The 27,550-nt window shown below is 46.0% G+C and overlaps 2 protein-coding genes and 1 long non-coding RNA gene across 3 annotated transcripts in view; 2 read left to right on the top strand and 1 right to left on the bottom strand.

Annotated features, from left to right (window-relative positions):
• LOC115208269 (tubulin-specific chaperone D-like) overlaps nt 1-27,550 on the bottom strand; it is a 72,565-nt gene that overhangs the window by 40,556 nt on the left and 4,459 nt on the right. The window contains 7 exon segments of the mRNA XM_029776206.1: nt 7,703-7,797; nt 11,551-11,625; nt 11,877-11,937; nt 12,657-12,702; nt 17,294-17,426; nt 18,821-18,876; nt 18,988-19,134. Of these exon segments, the coding sequence (XP_029632066.1) occupies nt 7,703-7,797; nt 11,551-11,625; nt 11,877-11,937; nt 12,657-12,702; nt 17,294-17,426; nt 18,821-18,876; nt 18,988-19,134 (613 nt within the window).
• Nucleotides 1,382-7,470, top strand: LOC115208264 (zinc finger protein 750-like). The gene is made up of 3 exons (XM_029776192.1): nt 1,382-1,536; nt 4,410-5,761; nt 6,208-7,470. Exons 2-3 carry the CDS (start codon nt 4,437-4,439, stop codon nt 7,007-7,009), a joined length of 2,127 nt encoding a protein of 708 aa, XP_029632052.1. The 5' UTR covers nt 1,382-1,536; nt 4,410-4,436; the 3' UTR covers nt 7,010-7,470.
• On the top strand, nt 19,014-19,913 carry LOC115208283 (uncharacterized). Its single transcript, XR_003881134.1, has 2 exons — nt 19,014-19,090; nt 19,186-19,913. It is a non-coding gene; the product is annotated as an uncharacterized LOC115208283 (long non-coding RNA).

Here is a 27,550-nt window from a genome sequence, read left to right as displayed (position 1 = left end):
TGGGACTCCCAATCGCGGCCGGTTGTGATACAGCCTGGATTTGAACCAGGGTGCCTGTAGTGACGCCTCTTGCACTGAGATGCAGTGCCTTAGACCGCAGCACCACTCAGAGCCCAGGTAGGCAGGCATAAAGTCTCAAATATGTATTATTGGTACTGGCAGCTGAACTTATCAACACTAAATAGACACAACTTTGACTATACATGTTAATTCCAGACTTGATGCCCAAAGTCTATTTTCTGTCAGTTTATCCACTCACTAGCAGCATTGCTTCGAGGAGGTACGAGAAAGATAGACGCGCTTTCTAATTTGAAGCGCATGACGCAGTTGGCTTCCGGCCCGTCTGTTTTCTTTCTAATTCCAGCGTGTACACGCACGTTCACACGTGTAAAAAAAAAACTGTTTGATTTGGGCTTTAGATATACTAAGATACAAAGTCTGAGGTCATTCATTTTCTAAAGTATCCATTTTCAATGTTGACAGAGGTCAACACCAGCGCCACAGCCATCAACACCCTTATTTACCTGAATGCAAAATGACCTTTCCCATTATTGCCAATGTCTATCATCCTCAGGGTGTTGTGGGAACTTCTGTTAAAACACTTTGCTCAAACAGACATTTAAAGATGGGACTGGATTCATGATTGCGTATTTAAGAGAAGTATGTCTAAGCTTTGCCCTGCCCACCTTAATGCCCATGTTGTGTTTCCCATGAAGAGAACAATAGAGAAAGGAACGGAGACAGGGAGGGAGACAGGGAGGGAGAGAGACAGGGAGGGAGACAGGGAGGGAGGGAGACAGGGAGGGAGAGAGACAGGGAGGGAGAGAGACAGGGAGAGAGAGAGACAGGGAGGGAGACAGGGAGGGAGACAGGGAGACAGGGAGACAGAGACAGGGAGGGAGAGAGACAGGGAGGGAGAGAGACAGGGAGGGAGAGAGACAGGGAGGGAGACAGGGAGACAGAGAGACAGGGAGACAGGGAGACAGAGAGACAGGGAGGGAGAGAGACAGGGAGGGAGAGAGACAGGGAGGGAGAGAGACAGGGAGGGAGACAGGGAGACAGGGAGGGAGACAGGGAGACAGGGAGAGAGACAGGGAGGGAGAGAGACAGGGAGGGAGAGAGACAGGGAGGGAGAGAGAGACAGGGAGGGAGAGAGACAGGGAGGGAGAGAGACAGGGAGGGAGAGAGAAAACGGAGACGGACAGTTTTCTCCCATCATGTAAATGGTGTCTCGGGGCCTGAATAATATTCAGCTAGGATGGATGTTGCCTGAGGGCCCGACTGTTTCTGCTGGAGGCCACGCCCACTCAGGGCCCTACTGTTACTGTTGGGATAAAGTAGGCTCCGCCCCCTAGGTAAACTAGTCCAAGGTAACAGGACAGGTAAGACCTCACAGACAGGAAGTCAGATCAACACTCACCACAGACCAGGCAGCAGAGCACACACACACATTTGGGACACTACTGGAGACACGGTCCCAGAACTACTGGCTGATGTTCCTACACTCTGGAGCGAGCCTCCTCACAAACACAGCAGGTAAGACTGCTTTCTCACTACCTAACTACCACGGGTTTAACCGGCCAACAGGAACGGCAGTTAGTCAACGCAATCATGACAAGCTGTTCTTTATTTTCTGCATATCCAGCTGAACGGTACCTTGTAACCGCTCTGTGGTTCAGTGTGTGGAGGTTTCCATGTGAAGCTGAGTCTACAGGTGTATTTTGGGGTGAGACTGTGCACCTGTCAGGCCACCTGTTACCTGTGTGTTCTAATAACCTACTGCCTGCATGGTACTGACGGACAGACCCACAAACACACCTGGCCACTACCTCAACAGTCAACACTGGCTTGTTACGTCTGAGACAGAGGAAGTGGATCATAGCACATGGAAGTGATTACAACATGTTGTTGGTTAGATGAACCAGATGTTTACTAAGAACACCTGGTAAGGTACGGACGAGAGGGGTTTGAGATGGGAAAGTTGGAAAAGGATAAGAAAACGGAGTTGTTTCTGTGAGGGCTTTGTATCTGGTAGACTACGAGTGTTGGCTCTGTTCCAGGTAGTGAGAGCAAGATTACACAACAAGGTTCTCCAACCGATTTCTCCAACCGATTTCTCCAACCGATTTCTCTTCTTGAGAAGGGAGTGGCGTTCCGTTCTGCACCACACCTGAGCAGGAACCTGAGAGACGACTTCTTGCGACAGTGTGTGACGGAACGGTTCAGTCTCTTTAGGCGGAGCCCTGAACCGTGTGTGTGTGTGTGTGTGTGTGTGTGTGTGTCTATCCTAACCTGAAGACAGGGCCTTAGGTGACAGCTCTTTCTGAAAGGAAAACATCTGAATTGTTAAACTCGTTAAACTGAGACGTTAAACTGAGACGTTAAACTGAGACGTTAAACTGAGACGGTTCTCATTTGAACACCAGTTCTATTTAGATGTGCATGAACGCCCTTTTTCTGGTGCTGCTGCATCTTAGTTGTTGTTCGCCGGTGCTGTGTCAGTTTACTACACACACACACACACACACACACACACACACACACACACACACACACACACACACACACACACACACACACACACACACACACACACACACACACACACACACTTTTCCTGTAACAAGCCCCTGACTCCTGAGTAACAGTCTCTCCAGGAAGACCATGCTGTCAGAAGGCCAGTCATACTCTCTCTACAAGGTTGATCTGGTGTGATGAGCTCATCCGATAAGGTAGCAGTGCCATGCCCGTGCCTAGAGCCACGTATCACTGCATCCCGCTGCAGCACAGGTGGAGTCATGGGAAACAGGTGCCTTTCGCTTCCCACGCCTTCAGGCAGGCAGTTTAGTGAGGGACAGAGAGACAGAGAGACAGAGAGAGAGGAGCGTGTTGTTACATGCCCTCCAGGTCTGCTAGGCAGGGTGAGGTCTACCATGCCTACTGATCTCCTGCTCTGCCTACCTGCCTGGATGATGCCTAGTCTAGCCACTCTCCTGCCTACATGATGCCTAGTCTAGCCACTCTCCTGCCTACCTGCCTACATGATGCCTAGTCTAGCCACTCTCCTGCCTACATGATGCCTAGTCTAGCCACTCTCCTGCCTACCTGCCTACATGATGCCTAGTCTAGCCACTCTCCTGCCTACATGATGCCTAGTCTAGCCACTCTCCTGCCTACATGATGCCTAGTCTAGCCACTCTCCTGCCTACATGATGCCTAGTCTAGCCACTCTCCTGCCTACATGATGCCTAGTCTAGCGACTCCCCTGCCTACATGATGCCTAGTCTAGCGACTCTCCTGCCTACATGATGCCTAGTCTAGCGACTCCCCTGCCTACATGATGCCTAGTCTAGCGACTCTCCTGCCTACATGATGCCTAGTCTAGCGACTCCCCTGCCTACATGATGCCTAGTCTAGCGACTCCCCTGCCTACATGATGCCTAGTCTAGCGACTCCCCTGCCTACATGATGCCTAGTCTAGCGACTCCCCTGCCTACATGATGCCTAGTCTAGCGACTCCCCTGCCTACATGATGCCTAGTCTAGCGACTCTCCTGCCTACATGATGCCTAGTCTAGCGACTCTCCTGCCTACATGATGCCTAGTCTAGCGACTCCCCTGCCTACATGCAGGTGGTTTGCATACTGTGAAAGCTGGATAGTTGTTCCTTGTTCCAAACATAACATACAGAGCAACTGTTAGTGGAATAGGTTAGCCTGAGGGCCTCTACTCACACTGAGGCAGACCCGCACTACTATCTGTCCATCTGGCACAAGTTTGACTCAGTTAATACTCGTAATTTACATACTAGGACGCTTGGCTTGATCCATGTGTGTATGCATGTATGTATGTATGTATGTATGTATGTATGTATGTATGTATGTATGTATGTATGTATGTATGTATGTATGTATGTATGTATGTATGTATGTATGTATGTATGTATGTATGTGTGTATGTATGTGTGTATGTATGTGTGTATGTATGTGTGTATGTGGACTGGACTATATGCCCTGAGGGTGCAGTGGTTCATGTCCTTAGGGAGGGGACTTCTATCTGCTCAGGCCAAAGAAAAAGACAGACAGAGAGGAGAGGTCAGTGTAAACTAGTCTAACTACTCTCCTCCTCTAGCTGAACCAGTTGAACTAGACTAGTATCCATGTTAATCCTACTCAGTAAACGCTGGGACAGAATGTGCTGTTAACAAGACTTCCAACAAAAGGATCATGAACCAAAAGGTCCTAAAACACTCATCTACCCTGACATTTCCTTAACGATCATTAATTATGTAAAGAAACTAAGCGTTAAAACACATTTCATTGTTCATATAATATGAAGAAAGCATTAAAAATGTGAATGTGCAGCACAACTAATCCATCAATCTGCTACCTCTTCCTCTTGTCTGTGCAGTGAAACTGCACACACACCAGATCCAAAATGCTCAGCGTTCAGGAGCGCAAGCCCAAGAGGCCTCACTACATCCCACGGCCCCCAGGAAAGCCCTACAAGTACCAGTGTTTCCAGTGCCCATTCACCTGCAACGAGAAGTCTCACCTGTTCAACCACATGAAGTACAACCTCTGTAAGAACTCCATATCACTGGTGTCTCAGAAAGGAGGCCACACGGGGAGGCAGACCAAGACCCCTGGCCCTGCCAATGACAAACTGGCATCTTTAACCCTGAAAGATAAATCAGGGCCACTTCCTGTGGAACGGCTCATGACCCCTGAGGGTCACAGAGGAGGAGTGGAGAACAGGAGAGAAGAGAAGGAGGAGAAGGAGGAGGAGAAGGAGGAGGAGAAGGAGGAGAGAGAGGAGGCGTGTGGGAGTCCAGTCAGGAAAGACATTCAGAGTGTGATTAAATCAGACACAAAGGATCTGAAAGAGGCCAAGGCTTTGCCACGCCCGTCAGCCTTCTCCCAAGTCACACCCAATCAGGAGAACCCAGAGGGCGCGCTAAAGTCGTCCCACAACCAATCAGGGGAGCCGTCTCTGACTCCGCCCATGCCATCATTCCATAACCCCACCTTCGCCTGGGGCCCAATGGCAACAGCCTCCATGCCGCTGAAGCCCCTCCCACCTCACATAATACCTGAGTACCCTCCCTACCTGTTTCCTGATCGCCACCCGGCCCTCCACCCCCTCTACCAGCCCTACTTCATCCCAGGAACGCATCACCTTTCTGGGCCAAACTCCCAGTCCTACCGGCCTAGCTTCCTGGAGAACCCACAAAGACCTGTGATACCCATGAACCCAGACCACTCCCACCCATCTCTCATCCCTCCATACCCCTACAGATACGGTCTCCCCCTGCCCTATGGCCTGTACCGCCCCCCGGACCACCCACACCCACACCCCATCCCTCTCCCAGGCTCCAGGTACCTTCCTCTGGATGTGTACGGCCCAGGACCAGGCCCCGGCCTGGGACCTAGGGACTATGACTTTTACCTCCACCCCAGGCTCCATGGTGAACCCCACAGCAGACCCACGGAGGAAGGGACCAGCCAGGTGGAGCAGAGCAGAGACAAGCCCACCAGACTGAGCCCCATGGAGGGGTGTTCTGCCTTGGGCTCCCCTGACAGACCCAGCCCTCCACACCCCTTCAGCCAGAGAGACACTACTGAGGGTTCCAGATGTACCGTCCTGGGGGAACCACAGCCTGTCAACCAATCAGGAGGACCAGAGCCAGCCTCGCAGCCAATCAGAGTAGACGCGAGCAAAGAGGACGCACCACAGAGCTTGATGACGCACATGGAAAGAGGGTAAGTGATGATACAACAACATGCACTCTCCTCACACAGCTCTTTACCAGCCAAAACAGCTGAAGCTCTAAATAGTCTATACAGATGTTTCAGTGTCTAATCTAAATAGTCTATACAGATGTGTCAGTGTCTAATCTAAATAGTCTATACAGATGTGTCAGTGTCTAATCTAAATAGTCTATACAGATGTTTCAGTGTCTAATCTAAATAGTCTATACAGATGTTTCAGTGTCTAATCTAAATAGTCTATACAGATGTATCAGTGTCTAATCTAAATAGTCTATACAGATGTGTCAGTGTCTAATCTAAATAGTCTATACAGATGTATCAGTGTCTAATCTAAATAGTCTATACAGATGTTTCAGTGTCTAATCTAAATAGTCTATACAGATGTATCAGTGGATGTCTAATCTTATGCATATTATTTGTCTTTCTTCCTCATTCAGGTCGGCAGCCAACCGCACAGAGCACTCCACCTCTGACGAAAGCAACGACTCCTCATCTGAACGAGATGGTGACGATGATGATGATGAAGACACTGAGGAAGATTTGATGCCCCTGAACCTCTCCAAAAAGGACCAGGAGTCAGACCTCTTCACCAGCAGGGGGAGCTGTCCTGAAACAGGGCATCCGGAGGAGGACCTGCCACTGAACCTCAGCCTTAGGGCCACACCAGGCAGTCCAGATCACTGCTCCAAAATGGCCGCCACAGGGAGGGAGTTTGTTAGTGTCCAACCAGGCAACCCAGACCATTGCTCCAAAATGGCCACCTTAATCGCAGTGGATCTCAGTCAACAGGGCTCCAGCCCAGCTCCCACCCAAACAGACAAGGAGCCCAGTGACCAACAGAGACAGACTGCAGCCCTGGCACTCTGCCAGCTGGCTAGCTCCTCCTCTTCCTCCAGCTGCAGCCTCAGCTCTATGGCAGCAGACAGCCCGTCAGTACGCCCAACACCAACAGACTGCCCCTGTCCCCCAACAACCACAGCCCTCACCAGAGAGGTGAAACACACAACTTCAGGCCTCTCCAAAGAGGTCAAACAGGAACACACAGCCAAGGGCCAGACTGAACAGTCTAGTACCAAAGTTAGGGGGGTGAAGAGAGCTGCCAGGGGAGAGAGCCAGCTCCCAACCAGGAAAAACACCAAGTTTACAGCACCTCACAAACAGAGACAGACTAAGAGGGCCCGGGTGGTGAAAGAGACAGGAGGAGGGAGAGCACTGAGGAGGAGACCTCTCTGCTGCTGAACACAGTGACAGTTCAACCAATACCCATCCAACAGACACAGGAAGTCGACAGTGGCTCAAAACCCCCATGGCCTGTAGTCTAGGACCAGGATGTAAAGGAGTAAAGTGGAGCTGTACAGTTGAACCTCCACGGACACTCCCCTGTCTGTCTATAGGACAATCAAATGTTTACCAAGCACTAAAAGCAAGACCAGCATGTGATGGTGTCTACCGTAGGCTACAGGGAAAACCCCTTTTCAAAATTAACTCCTCACCTGCACTGACTTGACCCAAATAGCCTCTCATATAAATGTTAACCCTTTATATCTGATCACACAACACTGCATATAGCAAGGGTGGAACTATTTAAGTGACTATAATATTTGGTATACTACAAGGTGCATGGTGGTGGGATAAGTTGTATATATTTAATACGGTTCTAAAAAGCATTACCAAAATAAAATCTGTCCATATTTATCCCATGGGTTGTTGTTCTGTATGGCTGTTGTGACTGAGGGTTTATGGGAAGGGAAGTGCAGTTCACTCACACATCCAGGGGTTGTTGTTCTGTATGGCTGTTGTGACTGTGAGGGTTTATGGGAAGGGAAGGGGGTTGCTTTGCAGGTACAGACGACATGTTGTGTCGTAGTTCAAATACAAGAAGCTCCCGCACGCCGCTCTAGCTAGCTGTGTGTGCAGGGTTTTGTTACGTACCGTCCGGGAGACGAGAGGGCACCAGCAGGCCTCTTCTCCCCAGCTCTGCCAAAGCCAAGCAGCCTCCATGCCACGCGTTGTCCGTCTCCTGGAAACTAGAACAAGAACACACACCAAGGATGACATTTGACCTCCGCAAAACTGACCTGAGCTCCGCAAAAACTACCTTAAAAACGGTCATGAACAGTCAAAATCAGGTTTTCATCAAATTGAATGATATTTGGATGAAACCAGGTCAAAGTGTGACAACCAAAGTATGAAAAATGACTGTTGCTTCTACATTGATAAAGTTACTGGTCCCCTCCCCCATGTCAAACACTTGGATTCAGGAGGAGGGATTATTAAAGCGATAGGGTGACATCATCCCAACTCTCATTTTAATACACCAATGGTAACATGATATTCTCTTACCTAATTGTCATAAGTTACGCCTTGTAAGCAACATCGGAGAAGGTGTGTTTGCAGAGGGGCGTGACTGATATAACTAGATAGCTACTCTGCTGGTGCCAAAATGTGACTCTAGGATGTCAGCAAATATAATTAGAAGGAAGGGTCATTCAAAACGCCAACGCCGTTGTCATGTCAACACATGTGAACCGCATCACAAGAGACTTGCCAAACGGGAGGATGTATCATATTTATTTGTTACATCACTAGCTAGTGTTCCATCACTTGGCAACAGATTTTCATGTGAATATTCTAGAATCTGCATAAAGAAAATATTCATTTTCCCAGCAGTAGTATGTTTCCAGCAAACGGTCCTGTTGCTGATACAAATCAGTGTGTGATGTCATAGTGCAGACAAAATGGACTTTTACGCTGAAGTTTTCATGTACCGAATAAAAACGTAAAAGTTGATAGTGTTTCCATGGCCTTTTCACCTCTACTGATAGTTGTGTCTGGTCTGGACACCTGCGCTCTAGACAACAGCTGACACATACAGTGCAGGTAGGCTGGTCTACAAGAAATTATTATGGATAAAAGCTAGAATATTTTTATTTGACAAATGGCAGTCAAGCATCGATCATCGTGTCACCAGAATAAGACCGTCGATATTTATTGGTAAAGGAACATCAAACTCATCACTGTGCACTTTCACCTCCCTGTAAAGTTCATCACAACTTATTTCATCTGTACCTTATTAACCTGCATGTTACCTGAGTGGTAGTGGGAGGACAACACACCATATCATCACCTGACTCCAAGTTTCCTTCAATATCTTATTACCGTAATTTCCGGACTATTAAGCGCACCTGAATATAAGCCGCACCCACTGAATTTAAAAAATATATATTATTTTGAACATAAATAAGCTGCACATGTCTATAAGCCGCAGGTGCCTACCGGTACATTGAAACAAATTAACTTTACACAGGCTTTAACGAAACACGGCTTGTAACAAAAATAAATAGGCTTTAACGAAACACGGCTTGTAAAAAAAAAAGAATACTTTTTTGCAGTAAACAGTAGCCTACCAAGAAAGTCATTGGTCACCATCTTCCTCCTCCTGTGCACTGAAACCATCTCCTTCGGTGTCGGAGTTGAATAGCCTCAGAATTGCTTCATCCGATATTGGATCGTTTTCATTGTCGCTCTCGTCACTTTCATCCGGAGGCAAATCCCCCGCTGAGCCCTCTTCAACACGCAGCAGTCCCGCCTTTCCAAACCCGTTGATGATAGTGGATTTTTTGACAATGCTCCACGCTGTCAGGACCCACAAATTTGAAAGCGGGAAAAATCCATATATTAGCCGCGTCATTGTTTAAGCCGCGAAGTTCAAAGTGTGGGAAGAAAGTTGCGGCTTATAGTCCGGAATTTACTGTATATCAATAATTGCGCATAAAAAGGCGTTCCCACCGCAGTTTCCCCGCATAATTAATTTTACAGACAGAAAAAGATCCCACCATGTCTAACGAACAAATTAACAGTCGGTATTTCTAAAATTACAGCGTGATTTTGTATTTTTTTTTTTATGTTGCTTTGTGTTTCACCAAATTAGCTTGAGATGATTTTACAGCAACACTGCATCTAAGTTTCATAACGTTTCAAAGACCTGTCGGTCAAGGCCAGCTCATGAATATAAGCTCCCCGCCCACTCAGCCGGTCTTTATAAACTTCCTGGTAGTTAGCCATGAGAAAAAGAGAGAAAAAAAAAATAATTAAGCAATTCTATCTACGCCAAAAAAACATTATGGGGGGTATTTCAATCACTCAAAGGGTTATTTTGCATTGGAATCAAAATGACTGTTTGGGAGCTTTAATAAATTCAGCAAAAAAAGAAACGTCCCTTTTTCAGGACCCTGTCTTTCAAAGATAATTCGTAAAAATCCAAATAACTTCACAGATCTTCATTGTAAAGGGTTTAAACACTGTTTCCCATGCTTGTTCAATGAACCATAAACAATTCATGAACATATGAACATGCACCTGTGGAACGGTCGTTAAGACACTAACAGCTTACAGACGGTAGGCAATTAAGGTCACAGTTATGAAAACTTAGGACACTAAAAGAGGTCTTTCTACTGACTCTGAAAAATACCAAAAGAAAGATGCCCAGGGTCCCTGCTCATCTGCGTGAACGTGCCTTAGGCATGCTGCAAGGAGGCAGGAGGACTGCAGATGTGGCCAGGGAAATAAATTGCAATGTCCATACTGTGAGACGCCTAAGACAGCGCTACAGGGAGACAGGACGGACAGCTGATCGTCCTCGCAGCGGCAGACCACGTGTAACAACACCTGCACAGGATCGATACATCCGAACATCACAGCTGCCAGACAGGTTCAGGATGGCAACAACTGCCTGAGTTAGACCAGGAACGCACAATCCCTCCATCAGTGCTCAGACTGTCCGCAATAGGCTGAGAGAGGCTGGACTGAGGGCTTGTAGGCCTGTTGTTAGGTAGGTCCTCACCAGACATCACTGGCAACAACATCGCCTATGGGCACAAACCCACCGTCGCTGGACCAGACAGGACTGGCAAAAAGTGCTATTCACTGACGAGTCGCAGTTTTGTCTCACCAGGGGTGATGGTCAGATTCGCGTTTATCGTTGAAGGAATGAGCGTTACACCGAGGCCTGTACTCTGGAGCGGGATCGATTTGGAGGTGGAGGGTCCGTCATGGTCTGGGACGGTGTGTCACAGCATCATCGGACCGAGCTTGTTGTCATTGCAGGCAATCTCAACGCTGTGCGTTACAGGGAAGACGTCCTCCTCCCTCATGTGGTACCCTTCCTGCAGGCTCATCCTGACATGACCCTCCAGCATGACAATGCCACCAGCCATACTGCTCGTTCTGTGCATGATTTCCTGCAAGACACAGGAATGTCAGTGTTCTGCCATGGCCAGCGAAGAGCTCGGATCTCAATCCCATTGAGCACGTCTGGGACCTGTTGGATCGGAGGGTGAGGGCTAGGGCCATTCCCCACAGAACTTGCAGGTGCCTTGGTGGAAGAGTGCGGTAACGTCTCACGGCAAGAACGGGCAAATCTGGTGCAGTCCATGAGGAGGAGATGCACTGCAGTACTTAATGCAGCTGGTGGCCACACCAGATACTGACTGTTACTTTGATTTTGACCCCCCCTTTGTTCAGGGACACATTACTCGATTTCTGTTAGTCACATGTCTGTGGAACTTGTTCAGTTTATGTCTCAGTTGTTGAATCTTGTTATGTTCATATAAATATTTACACAAGTTAAGTTTGCTGAAAATAAACGCAGTTGACAGTGAGAGGACGTTTATTTTTTTCTGAGTTTACCTCAACATATATCTGTATATTGTCTGATAAGATGTTCCCCAGTGGCACAGACAAATAACATAACATAACACGGCAAATGAACCAGTTGTTACCTGAAACAGTCCAACACTGATCCGACCACCTCGTCAGCCAGCTCCTTGGGGAGTCTCCCTGTCATCCTCCCAATACTGAGAAGAGGGAAGACATGTTGGATCCTATCGGAGCAATTCATCTGTACTTCATCAACATGAGGGATCCTCCCTATAGGCACTTTTCTGGTTTTTAGGTGTTTTGTCTGTTCAGGTGCCACATTTATTCTGTACTACATCAACATGACAGACATAACTCAGTGCTCCTGCCTATAGCCATCATCCTGCCTTCTGAAAGACAGACGCTTAGTGTTTATCATTGTTATTCAACGTGACAACAAGGCTCTCACCCCTTAGCAGCAGACCAGCGCACGATGGTCTCCTTGTCTTTCAGCCCACCCAACAGTTGCTCTGTGAAATAACAGACAGACAGACAGACAGACAGACAGACAGACAGACAGACAGACAGACAGACAGACAGACAGACAGACAGACAGACAGACAGACAGACAGACAGACAGACAGACAGACAGACAGACAGAGAGAGAGACAGACAGACAGAGAGAGAGAGAGAGAGTCACTACCTCTCTATGTTATTCAACTCAAAATGTATTGGCTAGATATTTCAACTCCTTGTGTGAATGTCTGACTGAAACTATTTATGGGGCTGCTTTGAGCCACAGCTCGTTGTAGCTACGTTAACAATCTAACCACATCATTGTTTTGGCGAGACAGCGTGCTGTGGAGAATCCTCACCACCAGGTGACCTCGCCACCAGGTGACCTCGCCCCTCACCACCAGGTGACCTCGCCACCAGGTGACCTCGCCACCAGGTGACCTCACCACCAATGTGCTCACCACTACGTTGGTAAGACAAAACACTACAGGAAAGAGGCTGGTTTAATGTGATGTTAGGGGTGTAGTTTACACCATCACCTACAGCCAGTCAATCAGTCAACATCAGAAGATCACCTACATTTAACTTATTTAGCAGATGCTCTTATCCACAATGGATGAAGGAGGTAAGACAACTACTTATCACAATGGATAAAGGAGGTAAGACAACTACTTATCACAATGGATGAAGTCAAATTGCTGATCAAAAAGCAACTATTGAAGGACATTCTTACCGTACTGGAGAAAGTCATCTCTCTTGCCATGCTTGAATAGCTGGGCCTAGAAGACAGACGGGAGACAGGTGAGACAGGTGAGACATAAGAGAGGTGAGACAGGAGACAGAGGAAAGACAGGTAAAACAGGAGAGAGGGGAGAAACAGGAGAGAGAGAGAGGAGAGAGAGGAGAGAGAGGAGAGAGAGAGAGGAGAGAGAGGAGAGAGAGGAGAGAGAGGGCAACAACATCAATATCGTGGATGAGATCGAAATAATACATTTTCCTTTAAAGTTGTGAAATTCCAACACCTGTTTTGTTCATAATGTTGTGGGATCACCACTAACCTCTACCTTCTGGATGTCATTACATGTAGTCTGGGATTAAATCACCACTAACCTCTACCTTCTGGATGTCATTACATGTAGTCTGGGATTAAATCCCCACTAACCTCTACCTTCTGGATGTCATTACATGTAGTCTGGGATTAAATCCCCACTAACCTCTACCTTCTGGATGTCATTACATGTAGTCTGGGATTAAATCCCCACTAACCTCTACCTTCTGGATGTCATTACATGTAGTCTGGGATTAAATCCCCACTAACCTCTACCTTCTGGAGGTCATTACATGTAGTCTGGGATTAAATAACCACTAACCTCTACCTTCTGGATGTCATTACATGTAGTCTGGGATTAAATCCCCACTAACCTCTACCTTCTGGATGTCATTACATGTAGTCTGGGATTAAATCCCCACTAACCTCTACCTTCTGGATGTCATTACATGTAGTCTGGGATTAAATCACCACTAACCTCTACCTTCTGGATGTCATTACATGTAGTCTGGGATTAAATCACCACTAACCTCTACCTTCTGGATGTCATTACATGTAGTCTGGGATTAAATCCCCACTAACCTCTACCTTCTGGATGTCATTACATGTAGTCTGGGATTAAATCACCACTAACCTCTACCTTCTGGATGTCATTACATGTAGTCTGGGATTAAATCCCCACTAACCTCTACCTTCTGGATGTCATTACATGTAGTCTGGGATTAAATCACCACTAACCTCTACCTTCTGGATGTCATTACATGTAGTCTGGGATTAAATCCCCACTAACCTCTACCTTCTGGATGTCATTACATGTAGTCTGGGATTAAATCCCCACTAACCTCTACCTTCTGGATGTCATTACATGTAGTCTGGGATTAAATCCCCACTAACCTCTACCTTCTGGATGTCATTACATGTAGTCTGGGATTAAATCACCACTAACCTCTACCTTCTGGATGTCATTACATGTAGTCTGGGATTAAATCCCCACTAACCTCTACCTTCTGGATGTCATTACATGTAGTCTGGGATTAAATCACCACTAACCTCTACCTTCTGGATGTCATTACATGTAGTCTGGGATTAAATCACCACTAACCTCTACCTTCTGGATGTCATTACATGTAGTCTGGGATTAAATCACCACTAACCTCTACCTTCTGGATGTCATTACATGTAGTCTGGGATTAAATCACCACTAACCTCTACCTTCTGGATGTCATTACATGTAGTCTGGGATTAAATCACCACTAACCTCTACCTTCTGGATGTCATTACATGTAGTCTGGGATTAAATCCCCACTAACCTCTACCTTCTGGATGTCATTACATGTAGTCTGGGATTAAATCCCCACTAACCTCTACCTTCTGGATGTCATTACATGTAGTCTGGGATTAAATCCCCACTAACCTCTACCTTCTGGATGTCATTACATGTAGTCTGGGATTAAATCACCACTAACCTCTACCTTCTGGATGTCATTACATGTAGTCTGGGATTAAATCCCCACTAACCTCTACCTTCTGGATGTCATTACATGTAGTCTGGGATTAAATCCCCACTAGCGAGGACTGCCGTGTGATAAAGGTTCATTTTAACTTCTCTTCTAATGCCATTCTCTCTGTCTCTTTTCTCACTCCCCATTTCTCAGCGGCTCTTTAAAGTTTTGCTGCGTGGCCAAATTCAAAAAGGCAACTGTGCGAAACAAAGATCTTACTAGAGCTCGTTGAAGCCCCTCGGGGCCGTCAGAACACACAGAGCCAGGTTTAAACGCTCTGAGCGCCACATAGAGAGAGACAAGCCGGTTTCCCCTCCCAGTCATATTACAGAGCACAGAGAGAAGGAGAGACCGTTTGTAAACACGTAGCGCCAGTTTCAACGCCAAAAATATTTACTTTGATACACTGCTGGCTTGAGGGTTGATTAAATTAGCTTCTTAGACTGACACAACACAACAGTTGACCTGAAAACAAATGTACTAAAATATACTGTTTTATCAAGGTGGTTGGTGAAACCACAACGATAGGACATTAAGACATTAAGACATTAAGACATTAAGACATTAAAGACAAAGTGGAAGAGAGTGAGGGACTGGGGATTAGTGTGGGCAGGTAGGCCATAGCACCTCTATTGGTAACGTACTGACTACCAGCAGTATATCTATAGACTACCACACTGGTACTGACTACCAGCAGTATATCTATAGACTACCACACTGGTACTGACTACCGGCAGTATATCTATAGACTACCACACTGGTACTGACTACCAGCAGTATATCTACAGACTACTACACTGGTACTGACTACCAGCAGTATATCTATAGACTACCACACTGGTACTGACTACCAGCAGTATATCTATAGACTACCACACTGGTACTGACTACCAGCAGTATATCTATAGACTACTACACTGGTACTGACTACCAGCAGTATATCTATAGACTACCACACTGGTACTGACTACCAGCAGTATATCTATAGACTACCACACTGGTAAAGTACTGACTACCAGCAGTATATCTATAGACTACTACACTGGTAAAGTACTGACTACCAGCAGTATATCTATAGACTACTACACTGGTACTGACTACCAGCAGTATATCTATAGACTACCACACTGGTAAAGTACTGACTACCAGCAGTATATCTATAGACTACCACACTGGTACTGACTACCAGCAGTATATCTATAGACTACCACACTGGTACTGACTACCAGCAGTATATCTATAGACTACTACACTGGTACTGACTACCAGCAGTATATCTATAGACTACTACACTGGTACTGACTACCAGCAGTATATCTATAGACTACCACACTGGTACTGACTACCAGCAGTATATCTATAGACTACCACACTGGTACTGACTACCAGCAGTATATCTATAGACTACCACACTGGTACTGACTACCAGCAGTATATCTATAGACTACCACACTGGTAAAGTACTGACTACCAGCAGTATATCTATAGACTACTACACTGGTACTGACTACCAGCAGTATATCTATAGACTACCACACTGGTACTGACTACCAGCAGTATATCTATAGACTACCACACTGGTAAAGTACTGACTACCAGCAGTATATCTATAGACTACCACACTGGTACTGACTACCAGCAGTATATCTATAGACTACTACACTGGTACTGACTACCAGCAGTATATCTATAGACTACCACACTGGTACTGACTACCAGCAGTATATCTATAGACTACCACACTGGTACTGACTACCAGCAGTATATCTATAGACTACCACACTGGTACTGACTACCGGCAGTATATCTATAGACTACTACACTGGTAAAGTACTGACTACCAGCAGTATATCTATAGACTACTACACTGGTAAAGTACTGACTACCAGCAGTATATCTATAGACTACCACACTGGTAAAGTACTGACTACCAGCAGTATATCTATAGACTACCACACTGGTAAAGTACTGACTACCGGCAGTATATCTATAGACTACCACACTGGTAAAGTACTGACTACCAGCAGTATATCTATAGACTACCACACTGGTAAAGTACTGACTACCAGCAGTATATCTATAGACTACCACACTGGTACTGACTACCAGCAGTATATCTATAGACTACCACACTGGTAAAGTACTGACTACCAGCAGTATATCTATAGACTACTACACTGGTAAAGTACTGACTACCAGCAGTATATCTATAGACTACCACACTGGTACTGACTACCAGCAGTATATCTATAGACTACTGCACTGGTACTGACTACCAGCAGTATATCTATAGACTACCACACTGGTAAAGTACTGACTACCAGCAGTATATCTATAGACTACTACACTGGTACTGACTACCAGCAGTATATCTATAGACTACTACACTGGTACTGACTACCAGCAGTATATCTATAGACTACCACACTGGTACTGACTACCAGCAGTATATCTATAGACTACCACACTGGTAAAGTACTGACTACCAGCAGTATATCTATAGACTACTACACTGATCCCAGATCTGTTTGGGCTGTATAGCCAACCCCTGGGATCTGGAATACCAGTTCCTAAAACAGGTCTGTGACCAGGCTAGCTAATTACCACCAGAGGCATGTCTTCACGTTCCCTCCCTCAGTCGTAAAACACTGACAGCAGGTGCAGCACTAAACACCTGCCAAACTGCCAAACCCACAAAGGCTATGATCGCCCACGAACATGGCAGCCGTACATGTAGGCTCTTGTAAACTAAGCCTGCTCACTGCAACACACACACACTCGAGGACAGACAAACTGTGTGTGTGTGTGTGTGTGTCATACCAGAGACTGCAGGGCCCCGTCCAGGATTACAGTACCTCCCATGGTCTGGTCACTGGCCTGAGAGATGGTGGTCAGACTCCAGTCCAGGAAGTCTCCTAGTCGCTTCAGCTTCACATCAGGACGTGTCACAAACCTGTAAACACAGACAGTTACATGACAACAGGCTAGGACCAGTCAGTAAACTGTAAACACAGACAGATGACAACACACTAGGACCAGTCAGTAAACTGTAAACACAGACAGTTAGATGACAACAGGCTAGGACCAGTCAGTAAACTGTAAACACAGACAGTTAGATGACAACACACCAGGACCAGTCAGTAAACTGTAAACACAGACAGTTAGATGACAACACACCAGGACCAGTCAGTAAACTGTAAACACAGACAGTTAGATGACAACAGGCTAGGACCAGTCAGTAAACTGTAAACACAGACAGTTAGATGACAACACACTAGGACCAGTCAGTAAACTGTAAACACAGACAGTTAGATGACAACACACCAGGACCAGTCAGTAAACTGTAAACACAGACAGTTAGATGACAACACACCAGGACCAGTCAGTAAACTGTAAACACAGACAGTTAGATGACAACACACCAGGACCAGTCAGTAAACTGTAAACACAGACAGTTAGATGACAACACACCAGGACCAGTCAGTAAACTGTAAACACAGACAGTTAGATGACAACACACCAGGACCAGTCAGTAAACTGTAAACACAGACAGTGAGATGACAACACACCAGGACCAGTCAGTAAACTGTAAACACAGACAGTTAGATGACAACACACCAGGACCAGTCAGTAAACTGTAAACACAGACAGTTAGATGACAACACACCAGGACCAGTCAGTAAACTGTAAACACAGACAGTTAGATGACAACACACTAGGACCAGTCAGTAAACTGTAAACACAGACAGTTAGATGACAACACACTAGGACCAGTCAGTAAACTGTAAACACAGACAGTTAGATGACAACACACTAGGACCAGTCAGTAAACTGTAAACACAGACAGTTAGATGACAACACACCAGGACCAGTCAGTAAACTGTAAACACAGACAGTTAGATGACAACACACCAGGACCAGTCAGTAAACTGTAAACACAGACAGTTAGATGACAACACACCAGGACCAGTCAGTAAACTGTAAACACAGACAGTTAGATGACAACACACTAGGACCAGTCAGTAAACTGTAAACACAGACAGTTAGATGACAACACACTAGGACCAGACAGTAAACTGTAAACACAGACAGTTAGATGACAACACACTAGGACCAGTCAGTAAACTGTAAACACAGACAGTTAGATGACAACACACCAGGACCAGTCAGTAAACTGTAAACACAGACAGTTAGATGACACACCAGGACCAGTCAGTAAACTGTGTGTGTGTGATAGGTTCATTCCAAGGCCAATTCATCTTCAAGTACAAGTACGCCCTCTTCTGGATAGAACATGAAACGCATCACAAATGTTGCCTTTTTTAAACAATAAAGTTGAATACTTACTTTGATACCAACACAGATGCAGCATCCCTGGACTTATCACTGACCACCAGGTAAGACTGGAAATAACAACAGACCAACGGTTACAAACGAAATACATCATACAGGGACTGGATCTGGGAGGACACGACTGAACATTGCCCAAGGCAGGAGAGTCTGGAATTAGTTACCTTGGCGATGGCCAGGATGCGGTCCATGATTGGTTCTCTGGTCTGGCTGGGGTCAGAGGTCAGGTGACCGTCAAGACGAGAGAGGTCAAAGGGTATCAGACAGGTCATGGACAGCCACAGCAGCAGCATGTAGCGGGTCTCCCAGGTCTGACACAAGGGGCAGAAAGAGAGGATTAAAGGTCAAAGGGCATCAGACAGGTCATGGACAGCCACAGCAGCAGCATGTAGCGGGTCTCCCAGGTCTGACACAAGGGGCAGAAAGAGAGGATTAAAGGTCAAAGGGCATCAGACAGGTCATGGACAGCCACAGCAGCAGCATGTAGCGGGTCTCCCAGGTCTGACACAAGGGGCAGAAAGAGAGGATTAAAGGTCAAAGGGCATCAGACAGGTCATGGACAGCCACAGCAGCAGCATGTAGCGGGTCTCCCAGGTCTGACACAAGGGGCAGAAAGAGAGGATTAAAGGTCAAAGGGCATCAGACAGGTCATGGACAGCCACAGCAGCAGCATGTAGCGGGTCTCCCAGGTCTGACACAAGGGGCAGAAAGAGAGGATTAAAGGTCAAAGGGCATCAGACAGGTCATGGACAGCCACAGCAGCAGCATGTAGCGGGTCTCCCAGGTCTGACACAAGGGGCAGAAAGAGAGGATTAAAGGTCAAAGGGCATCAGACAGGTCATGGACAGCCACAGCAGCAGCATGTAGCGGGTCTCCCAGGTCTGACACAAGGGGCAGAAAGAGAGGATTAAAGGTCAAAGGGCATCAGACAGGTCATGGACAGCCACAGCAGCAGCATGTAGCGGGTCTCCCAGGTCTGACACAAGGGGCAGAAAGAGAGGATTAAAGGTCAAAGGGCATCAGACAGGTCATGGACAGCCACAGCAGCAGCATGTAGCGGGTCTCCCAGGTCTGACACAAGGGGCAGAAAGAGAGGATTAAAGGTCAAAGGGCATCAGACAGGTCATGGACAGCCACAGCAGCAGCATGTAGCGGGTCTCCCAGGTCTGACACAAGGGGCAGAAAGAGAGGATTAAAGGTCAAAAGGCATCAGACAGGTCATGGACAGCCACAGCAGCAGCATGTAGCGGGTCTCCCAGGTCTGACACAAGGGGCAGAAAGAGAGGATTAAAGGTCAAAGGGCATCAGACAGGTCATAGACTCTGTCATATCCTCACATGGTCTCTCCTATCATTGCTACGCAGACGACACACAATTAATCTTCTCCTTTCCCCCTTCTCATAACCAGGTGGCGAATCACATCTCTGCATGTCTGGCAGACATATCAGTGTGGATGACGGATCACCACCTCAAGCTGAACCTCGGCAAGACGGAGCTGCTCTTCCTCCCGGGGAAGGACTGCCCGTTCCATGATCTCGCCATCACGGTTGACAACTCCATTGTGTCCTCCTCCCAGAGTGCTAAGAGCCTCGGCGTGACCCTGGACAACACCCTGTCGTTCTCCACTAACATCAAGGCGGTGACCCAATCCTGTAGGTTCATGCTATACAACATTCGCAGAGTATAACCCTGCCTTACACAGGAAGCGGCGCAGGTCCGAATCCAGGCACTTGTCATCTCCCGTCTGGATTACTGCAACTCCCTGTTGGCGGGGCTCCCTGCCTGTGCCATTAAACCCCTACAACTCATCCAGAACGCCGCAGCCCGTCTGGTGTTCAACCTTCCCAAGTTCTCTCACGTCACCCCGCTCCTCCGCTCTCTCCACTGGCTTCCAGTTGAAGCTCGCATCCGCTACAAGACCATGGTGCTTGCCTACGGAGCTGTGAGGGGAACGGCACCTCTGTACCTTCAGGCTCTGATCAGGCCCTACACCCAAACAAGGGCACTGCGTTCATCCACCTCTGGCCTGCTGGCCTCCCTACCTCTGAGGAAGCACAGTTCCCGCTCAGCCCAGTCAAAACTGTTCGCTGCTCTGGCACCCCAATGGTGGAACAAGCTCCCTCACGACGCCAGGACAGCGGAGTCAATCACCACCTTCCGGAGACACCTGAAACCCCACCTCTTTAAGGAATACCTGGGATAGGATAAAGTAATCCTTCTAACCCCCCCCCCCCTTAAAAGATTTAGATGCACTATTGTAAAGTGGTTGTTCCACTGGATATCATAAGGTGAATGCACCAATTTGTAAGTCGCTCTGGATAAGAGCGTCTGCTAAATGACTTAAATGTAAAATGTAAAAATAGACAGCCACAGCAGCAACATGTAGCGGGTCTCCCAGGTCTGACAGGAAGGGGCAAGGAGAGAAAGATTTGAATTAAATGTATTGAACTGTGAGAGTAGGCAACAACACATCGTGGCTGACCCTCAACACAGGGGCCCCTCAGGGGTGCATACTTCTATACCTCCTGTCCGCCCTGTTCACCCACGACTGCATGGCCAGGCACGACTCCAACACCATCATAACGTTTTCAGACTACACAACGGTGGCAGGCCTGAACACCGACCACAGTGAAACAGACTAAAAGGAAGGTCAGAAAACTGGCAGTGTGGTGCCAGGACAACAACATCTTCCTCAACGTCAGCAAGACAAAGGAGCTGATTGTAGACTACAGGAAACGGAGGGCTGAGCACGCATCCATTTACATCGACGGGGCTGTAGTGGAGCGGGTCGAGAGCTCCAAGTCCCTCATGTGTCCACATCACTAAGGAACTATCATGGTCCAAACACAGCAACACAGTCGTGAAGAGGGTACGACAATGTCTCTTCCCCCTCAGGAGGCTGAAAAGATTTGTCATGGGCCCTCAGACCCTCAAAAGGTTCTACAGCTGCACCATTGAGAGCATCTTAACTGGCTGCATCACCACTTGTTATGGCAACTGCTTGGCATCCGACCACAAGGCGCTACAGAGGGTAGTGCGTACGGCCCAGTACATCACTAGGGCCGAGCTTCCTGACATCCAGGACCTCTATACCAGGCGGTGTCAGAGGAAGGCCCTAAAAATGGTCAAAGACTCCAGCCACCCTAGCCATAAACTGTTCACTCTACTACCTCACAGGAAGCTGTAGCGATGCACCAAGTCTGGAAACAACAGGACCCTGAACAACTTTTACCCCCAATCCATAAGACTGGTAAATAGTTAGTTAAATAGTTAACCAATCCATAAGACTGGTAAATAGTTAGTTAAATAGTTAACTAATAGATACCAGGACTATCTGCATTGACCTTTTTTTGACTCCTCACATACGCTGCTGCTACGGTCGGTACATTTTATTCCTAGTTAGACGTACATATCTACCTCCATTACCTCGTACCCCGGCACATTGACTCAGTACTGGTACCCCGTATATAAAGCCAAGTTATCATTGACTCAGTACTGGTACCCCGTATATAAAGCCAAGTTATCATTGACTCAGTACTGGTACCCCGTATATAAAGCCAAGTTATCATTGACTCAGTACTTGTACCCCGTATATAAAGCCAAGTTATCATTGACTCAGTACTGGTAACCCGTATATATAGCCAAGTTATCATTGACTCAGTACTGGTACCCCGTATATAAAGCCAAGTTATCATCGACTCAGTACTGGTAACCCGTATATATAACCAAGTTATCATTGACTCAGTACTGGTACCCCGTATATAAAGCCAAGTTATCATCGACTCAGTACTGGTACCCCGTATATAAAGCCAAGTTATCATTGACTCAGTACTGGTACCCCGTATATAAAGCCAAGTTATCATTGACTCAGTACTGGTACCCCGTATATAAAGCCAAGTTATCATTGACTCAGTACTGGTACCCCGTATATAAAGCCAAGTTATCATTGACTCAGTACTGGTACCCCGTATATAAAGCCAAGTTATCATTGACTCAGTACTGGTACCCCGTATATAAAGCCAAGTTATCGTTACTCGTTGTGTATTTATTATTACGTGTTTTACTTTTCTATTGTTTCTCTCTGTATTGTTGGGAAGGACTGTAAGTAAGCAGTTCACTCTAAGTCCATAACATTTGATTTGTAACCATAACAAGATACAGACAGGGACAATACAAAGACAAACATGTCACTTCTATACATATAATACATTAAACAACGTGGAAGTAAACGGTTAAATCCCTATAGGCCTAATCTAGAAAGTAAACAGTTAAATCCCTATAGGTCTAATCTAGAAAGTAAACAGTTAAATCCCTATAGGCCTAATCTAGAAAGTAAACAGTTAAATCCCTATAGGCCTAATCTAGAAAGTAAACAGTTAAATCCCTATAGGTCTAATCTAGAAAGTAAACAGTTAAATCCCTATAGGCCTAATCTAGAAAGTAAACAGTTAAATCCCTATAGGCCTAATCTAGAAAGTAAACAGTTAAATCCCTATAGGCCTAATCTAGAAAGTAAACAGTTAAATCCCTATAGGCCTAATCTAGAAAGTAAACAGTTAAATCCCTATAGGCCTAATCTAGAAAGTAAACAGTTAAATCCCTATAGGTCTAATCTAGAAAGTAAACAGTTAAATCCCTATAGGCCTAATCTAGAAAGTAAACAGTTAAATCCCTATAGGCCTAATCTAGAAAGTAAACAGTTAAATCCCTATAGGCCTAATCTAGAAAGTAAACAGTTAAATCCCTATAGGCCTAATCTAGAAAGTAAACAGTTAAATCCCTATAGGCCTAATCTAGAAAGTAAACAGTTAAATCCCTATAGGCCTAATCTAGAAAGTAAACAGTTAAATCCCTATAGGCCTAATCTAGAAAGTAAACAGTTAAATCCCTATAGGCCTAATCTAGAAAGTAAACAGTTAAATCCCTATAGGCCTAATCTAGAAAGTAAACAGTTAAATCCCTATAGGCCTAATCTAGAAAGTAAACAGTTAAATCCCTATAGGTCTAATCTAGAAAGTAAACAGTTAAATCCCTATAGGTCTAATCTAGAAAGTAAACAGTTAAATCCCTATAGGCCTAATCTAGAAAGTAAACAGTTAAATCCCTATAGGCCTAATCTAGAAAGTAAACAGTTAAATCCCTATAGGCCTAATCTAGAAAGTAAACAGTTAAATCCCTATAGGCCTAATCTAGAAAGTAAACAGTTAAATCCCTATAGGCCTAATCTAGAAAGTAAACAGTTAAATCCCTATAGGCCTAATCTAGAAAGTAAACAGTTAAATCCCTATAGGCCTAATCTAGAAAGTAAACAGTTAAATCCCTATAGGCCTAATCTAGAAAGTAAACAGTTAAATCCCTATAGGCCTAATCTAAAGTAAACAGTTAAATCCCTATAGGCCTAATCTAGAAAGTAAACAGTTAAATCCCTATAGGTCTAATCTAGAAAGTAAACAGTTAAATCCCTACAGGCCTAATCTAGAAAGGTAACAACAAGAGGGTAAAAGCAATGGATACTCTGCTTATGAACGTGGAATGTAATGTTTATCAATGTATACTTTATGAAGGTACCCTTCAACTAAAGGGTTATCCTTCCATTGAGGTCTGTAACATGAGAAATCAGGAGCTCTAACATTAGCTACTGAGCTAGGACCTGATAGACCCACCTTCCATTGAGGTCTGTAACATGAGAAATCAGGAGCTCTAACATTAGCTACTGAGCTAGGACCTGATAGACCCACCTTCCATTGAGGTCTGTAACATGAGAAATCAGGAGCTCTAACATTAGCTACTGAGCTAGGACCTGATAGACCCACCTTCCACTGAGGTCTGTAACATGAGAAATCAGGAGCTCTAACATTAGCTACTGAGCTAGGACCTGATAGACCCACCTTCCATTGAGGTCTGTAACATGAGAAATCAGGAGCTCTAACATTAGCTACTGAGCTAGGACCTGATAGACCCACCTTCCATTGAGGTCTGTAACATGAGAAATCAGGAGCTCTAACATTAGCTACTGAGCTAGGACCTGATAGACCCACCTTCCATTGAGGTCTGTAACATGAGAAATCAGGAGCTCTAACATTAGCTACTGAGCTAGGACCTGATAGACCCACCTTCCATTGAGGTCTGTAACATGAGAAATCAGGAGCTCTAACATTAGCTACTGAGCTAGGACCTGATAGACCCCACCTTCCACTGAGGTCTGTAACATGAGAAATCAGGAGCTCTAACATTAGCTACTGAGCTAGGACCTGATAGACCCACCTTCCATTGAGGTCTGTAACATGAGAAATCAGGAGCTCTAACATTAGCTACTGAGCTAGGACCTGATAGACCCACCTTCCATTGAGGTCTGTAACATGAGAAATCAGGAGCTCTAACATTAGCTACTGAGCTAGGACCTGATAGACCCACCTTCCACTGAGGTCTGTAACATGAGAAATCAGGAGCTCTAACATTAGCTACTGAGCTAGGACCTGATAGACCCACCTTCCATTGAGGTCTGTAACATGAGAAATCAGGAGCTCTAACATTAGCTACTGAGCTAGGACCTGATAGACCCACCTTCCATTGAGGTCTGTAACATGAGAAATCAGGAGCTCTAACATTAGCTACTGAGCTAGGACCTGATAGACCCACCTTCCACTGAGGTCTGTAACATGAGAAATCAGGAGCTCTAACATTAGCTACTGAGCTAGGACCTGATAGACCCACCTTCCATTGAGGTCTGTAACATGAGAAATCAGGAGCTCTAACATTAGCTACTGAGCTAGGACCTGATAGACCCACCTTCCATTGAGGTCTGTAACATGAGAAATCAGGAGCTCTAACATTAGCTACTGAGCTAGGACCTGATAGACCCACCTTCCATTGAGGTCTGTAACATGAGAAATCAGGAGCTCTAACATTAGCTACTGAGCTAGGACCTGATAGACCCACCTTCCATTGAGGTCTGTAACATGAGAAATCAGGAGCTCTAACATTAGCTACTGAGCTAGGACCTGATAGACCCACCTTCCATTGAGGTCTGTAACATGAGAAATCAGGAGCTCTAACATTAGCTACTGAGCTAGGACCTGATAGACCCACCTTCCATTGAGGTCTGTAACATGAGAAATCAGGAGCTCTAACATTAGCTACTGAGCTAGGACCTGATAGACCCACCTTCCATTGAGGTCTGTAACATGAGAAATCAGGAGCTCTAACATTAGCTACTGAGCTAGGACCTGATAGACCCACCTTCCATTGAGGTCTGTAACATGAGAAATCAGGAGCTCTAACATTAGCTACTGAGCTAGGACCTGATAGACCCCACCTTCCATTGAGGTCTGTAACATGAGAAATCAGGAGCTCTAACATTAGCTACTGAGCTAGGACCTGATAGACCCACCTTCCATTGAGGTCTGTAACATGAGAAATCAGGAGCTCTAACATTAGCTACTGAGCTAGGACCTGATAGACCCACCTTCCATTGAGGTCTGTAACATGAGAAATCAGGAGCTCTAACATTAGCTACTGAGCTAGGACGTGATAGACCCCACCTTCCATTGAGGTCTGTAACATGAGAAATCAGGAGCTCTAACATTAGCTACTGAGCTAGGACGTGATAGACCCCACCTTCCATTGAGGTCTGTAACATGAGAAATCAGGAGCTCTAACATTAGCTACTGAGCTAGGACCTGATAGACCCACCTTCCATTGAGGTCTGTAACATGAGAAATCAGGAGCTCTAACATTAGCTACTGAGCTAGGACCTGATAGACCCACCTTCCATTGAGGTCTGTAACATGAGAAATCAGGAGCTCTAACATTAGCTACTGAGCTAGGACCTGATAGACCCACCTTCCATTGAGGTCTGTAACATGAGAAATCAGGAGCTCTAACATTAGCTACTGAGCTAGGACCTGATAGACCCACCTTCCATTGAGGTCTGTAACATGAGAAATCAGGAGCTCTAACATTAGCTACTGAGCTAGGACCTGATAGACCCACCTTCCATTGAGGTCTGTAACATGAGAAATCAGGAGCTCTAACATTAGCTACTGAGCTAGGACGTGATAGACCCCACCTTCCATTGAGGTCTGTAACATGAGAAATCAGGAGCTCTAACATTAGCTACTGAGCTAGGACCTGATAGACCCACCTTCCATTGAGGTCTGTAACATGAGAAATCAGGAGCTCTAACATTAGCTACTGAGCTAGGACCTGATAGACCCACCTTCCATTGAGGTCTGTAACATGAGAAATCAGGAGCTCTAACATTAGCTACTGAGCTAGGACCTGATAGACCCACCTTCCATTGAGGTCTGTAACATGAGAAATCAGGAGCTCTAACATTAGCTACTGAGCTAGGACCTGATAGACCCACCTTCCATTGAGGTCTGTAACATGAGAAATCAGGAGCTCTAACATTAGCTACTGAGCTAGGACCTGATAGACCCACCTTCCATTGAGGTCTGTAACATGAGAAATCAGGAGCTCTAACATTAGCTACTGAGCTAGGACCTGATAGACCCACCTTCCATTGAGGTCTGTAACATGAGAAATCAGGAGCTCTAACATTAGCTACTGAGCTAGGACCTGATAGACCCCACCTTCCATTGAGGTCTGTAACATGAGAAATCAGGAGCCCTAACATTAGCTACTGAGCTAGGACCTGATAGACCCACCTTCCATTGAGGTCTGTAACATGAGAAATCAGGAGCTCTAACATTAGCTACTGAGCTA

The sequence above is a fragment of the Salmo trutta genome, chromosome 1, assembly GCF_901001165.1.
Source record: "Salmo trutta chromosome 1, fSalTru1.1, whole genome shotgun sequence".
Taxonomy (NCBI): domain Eukaryota; kingdom Metazoa; phylum Chordata; class Actinopteri; order Salmoniformes; family Salmonidae; genus Salmo; species Salmo trutta.
The sequence above is the reverse complement of the archived record's forward strand: the minus strand, read 5'-3'. Positions and strand labels throughout refer to the sequence as shown.

What these genes read in the sequence shown, in the direction of transcription:
- LOC115208264 (XM_029776192.1), top strand. Translation starts at nt 4,437, where the DNA reads ATGCTCAGCGTTCAGGAGCGCAAGCCCAAGAGGCCTCACTACATCCCA. An exon ending in ATGACGCACATGGAAAGAGG is followed by an intron (nt 5,762 to 6,207) that starts GTAAGTGATGAT and finishes TTCCTCATTCAG; the next exon opens with GTCGGCAGCCAACCGCACAG.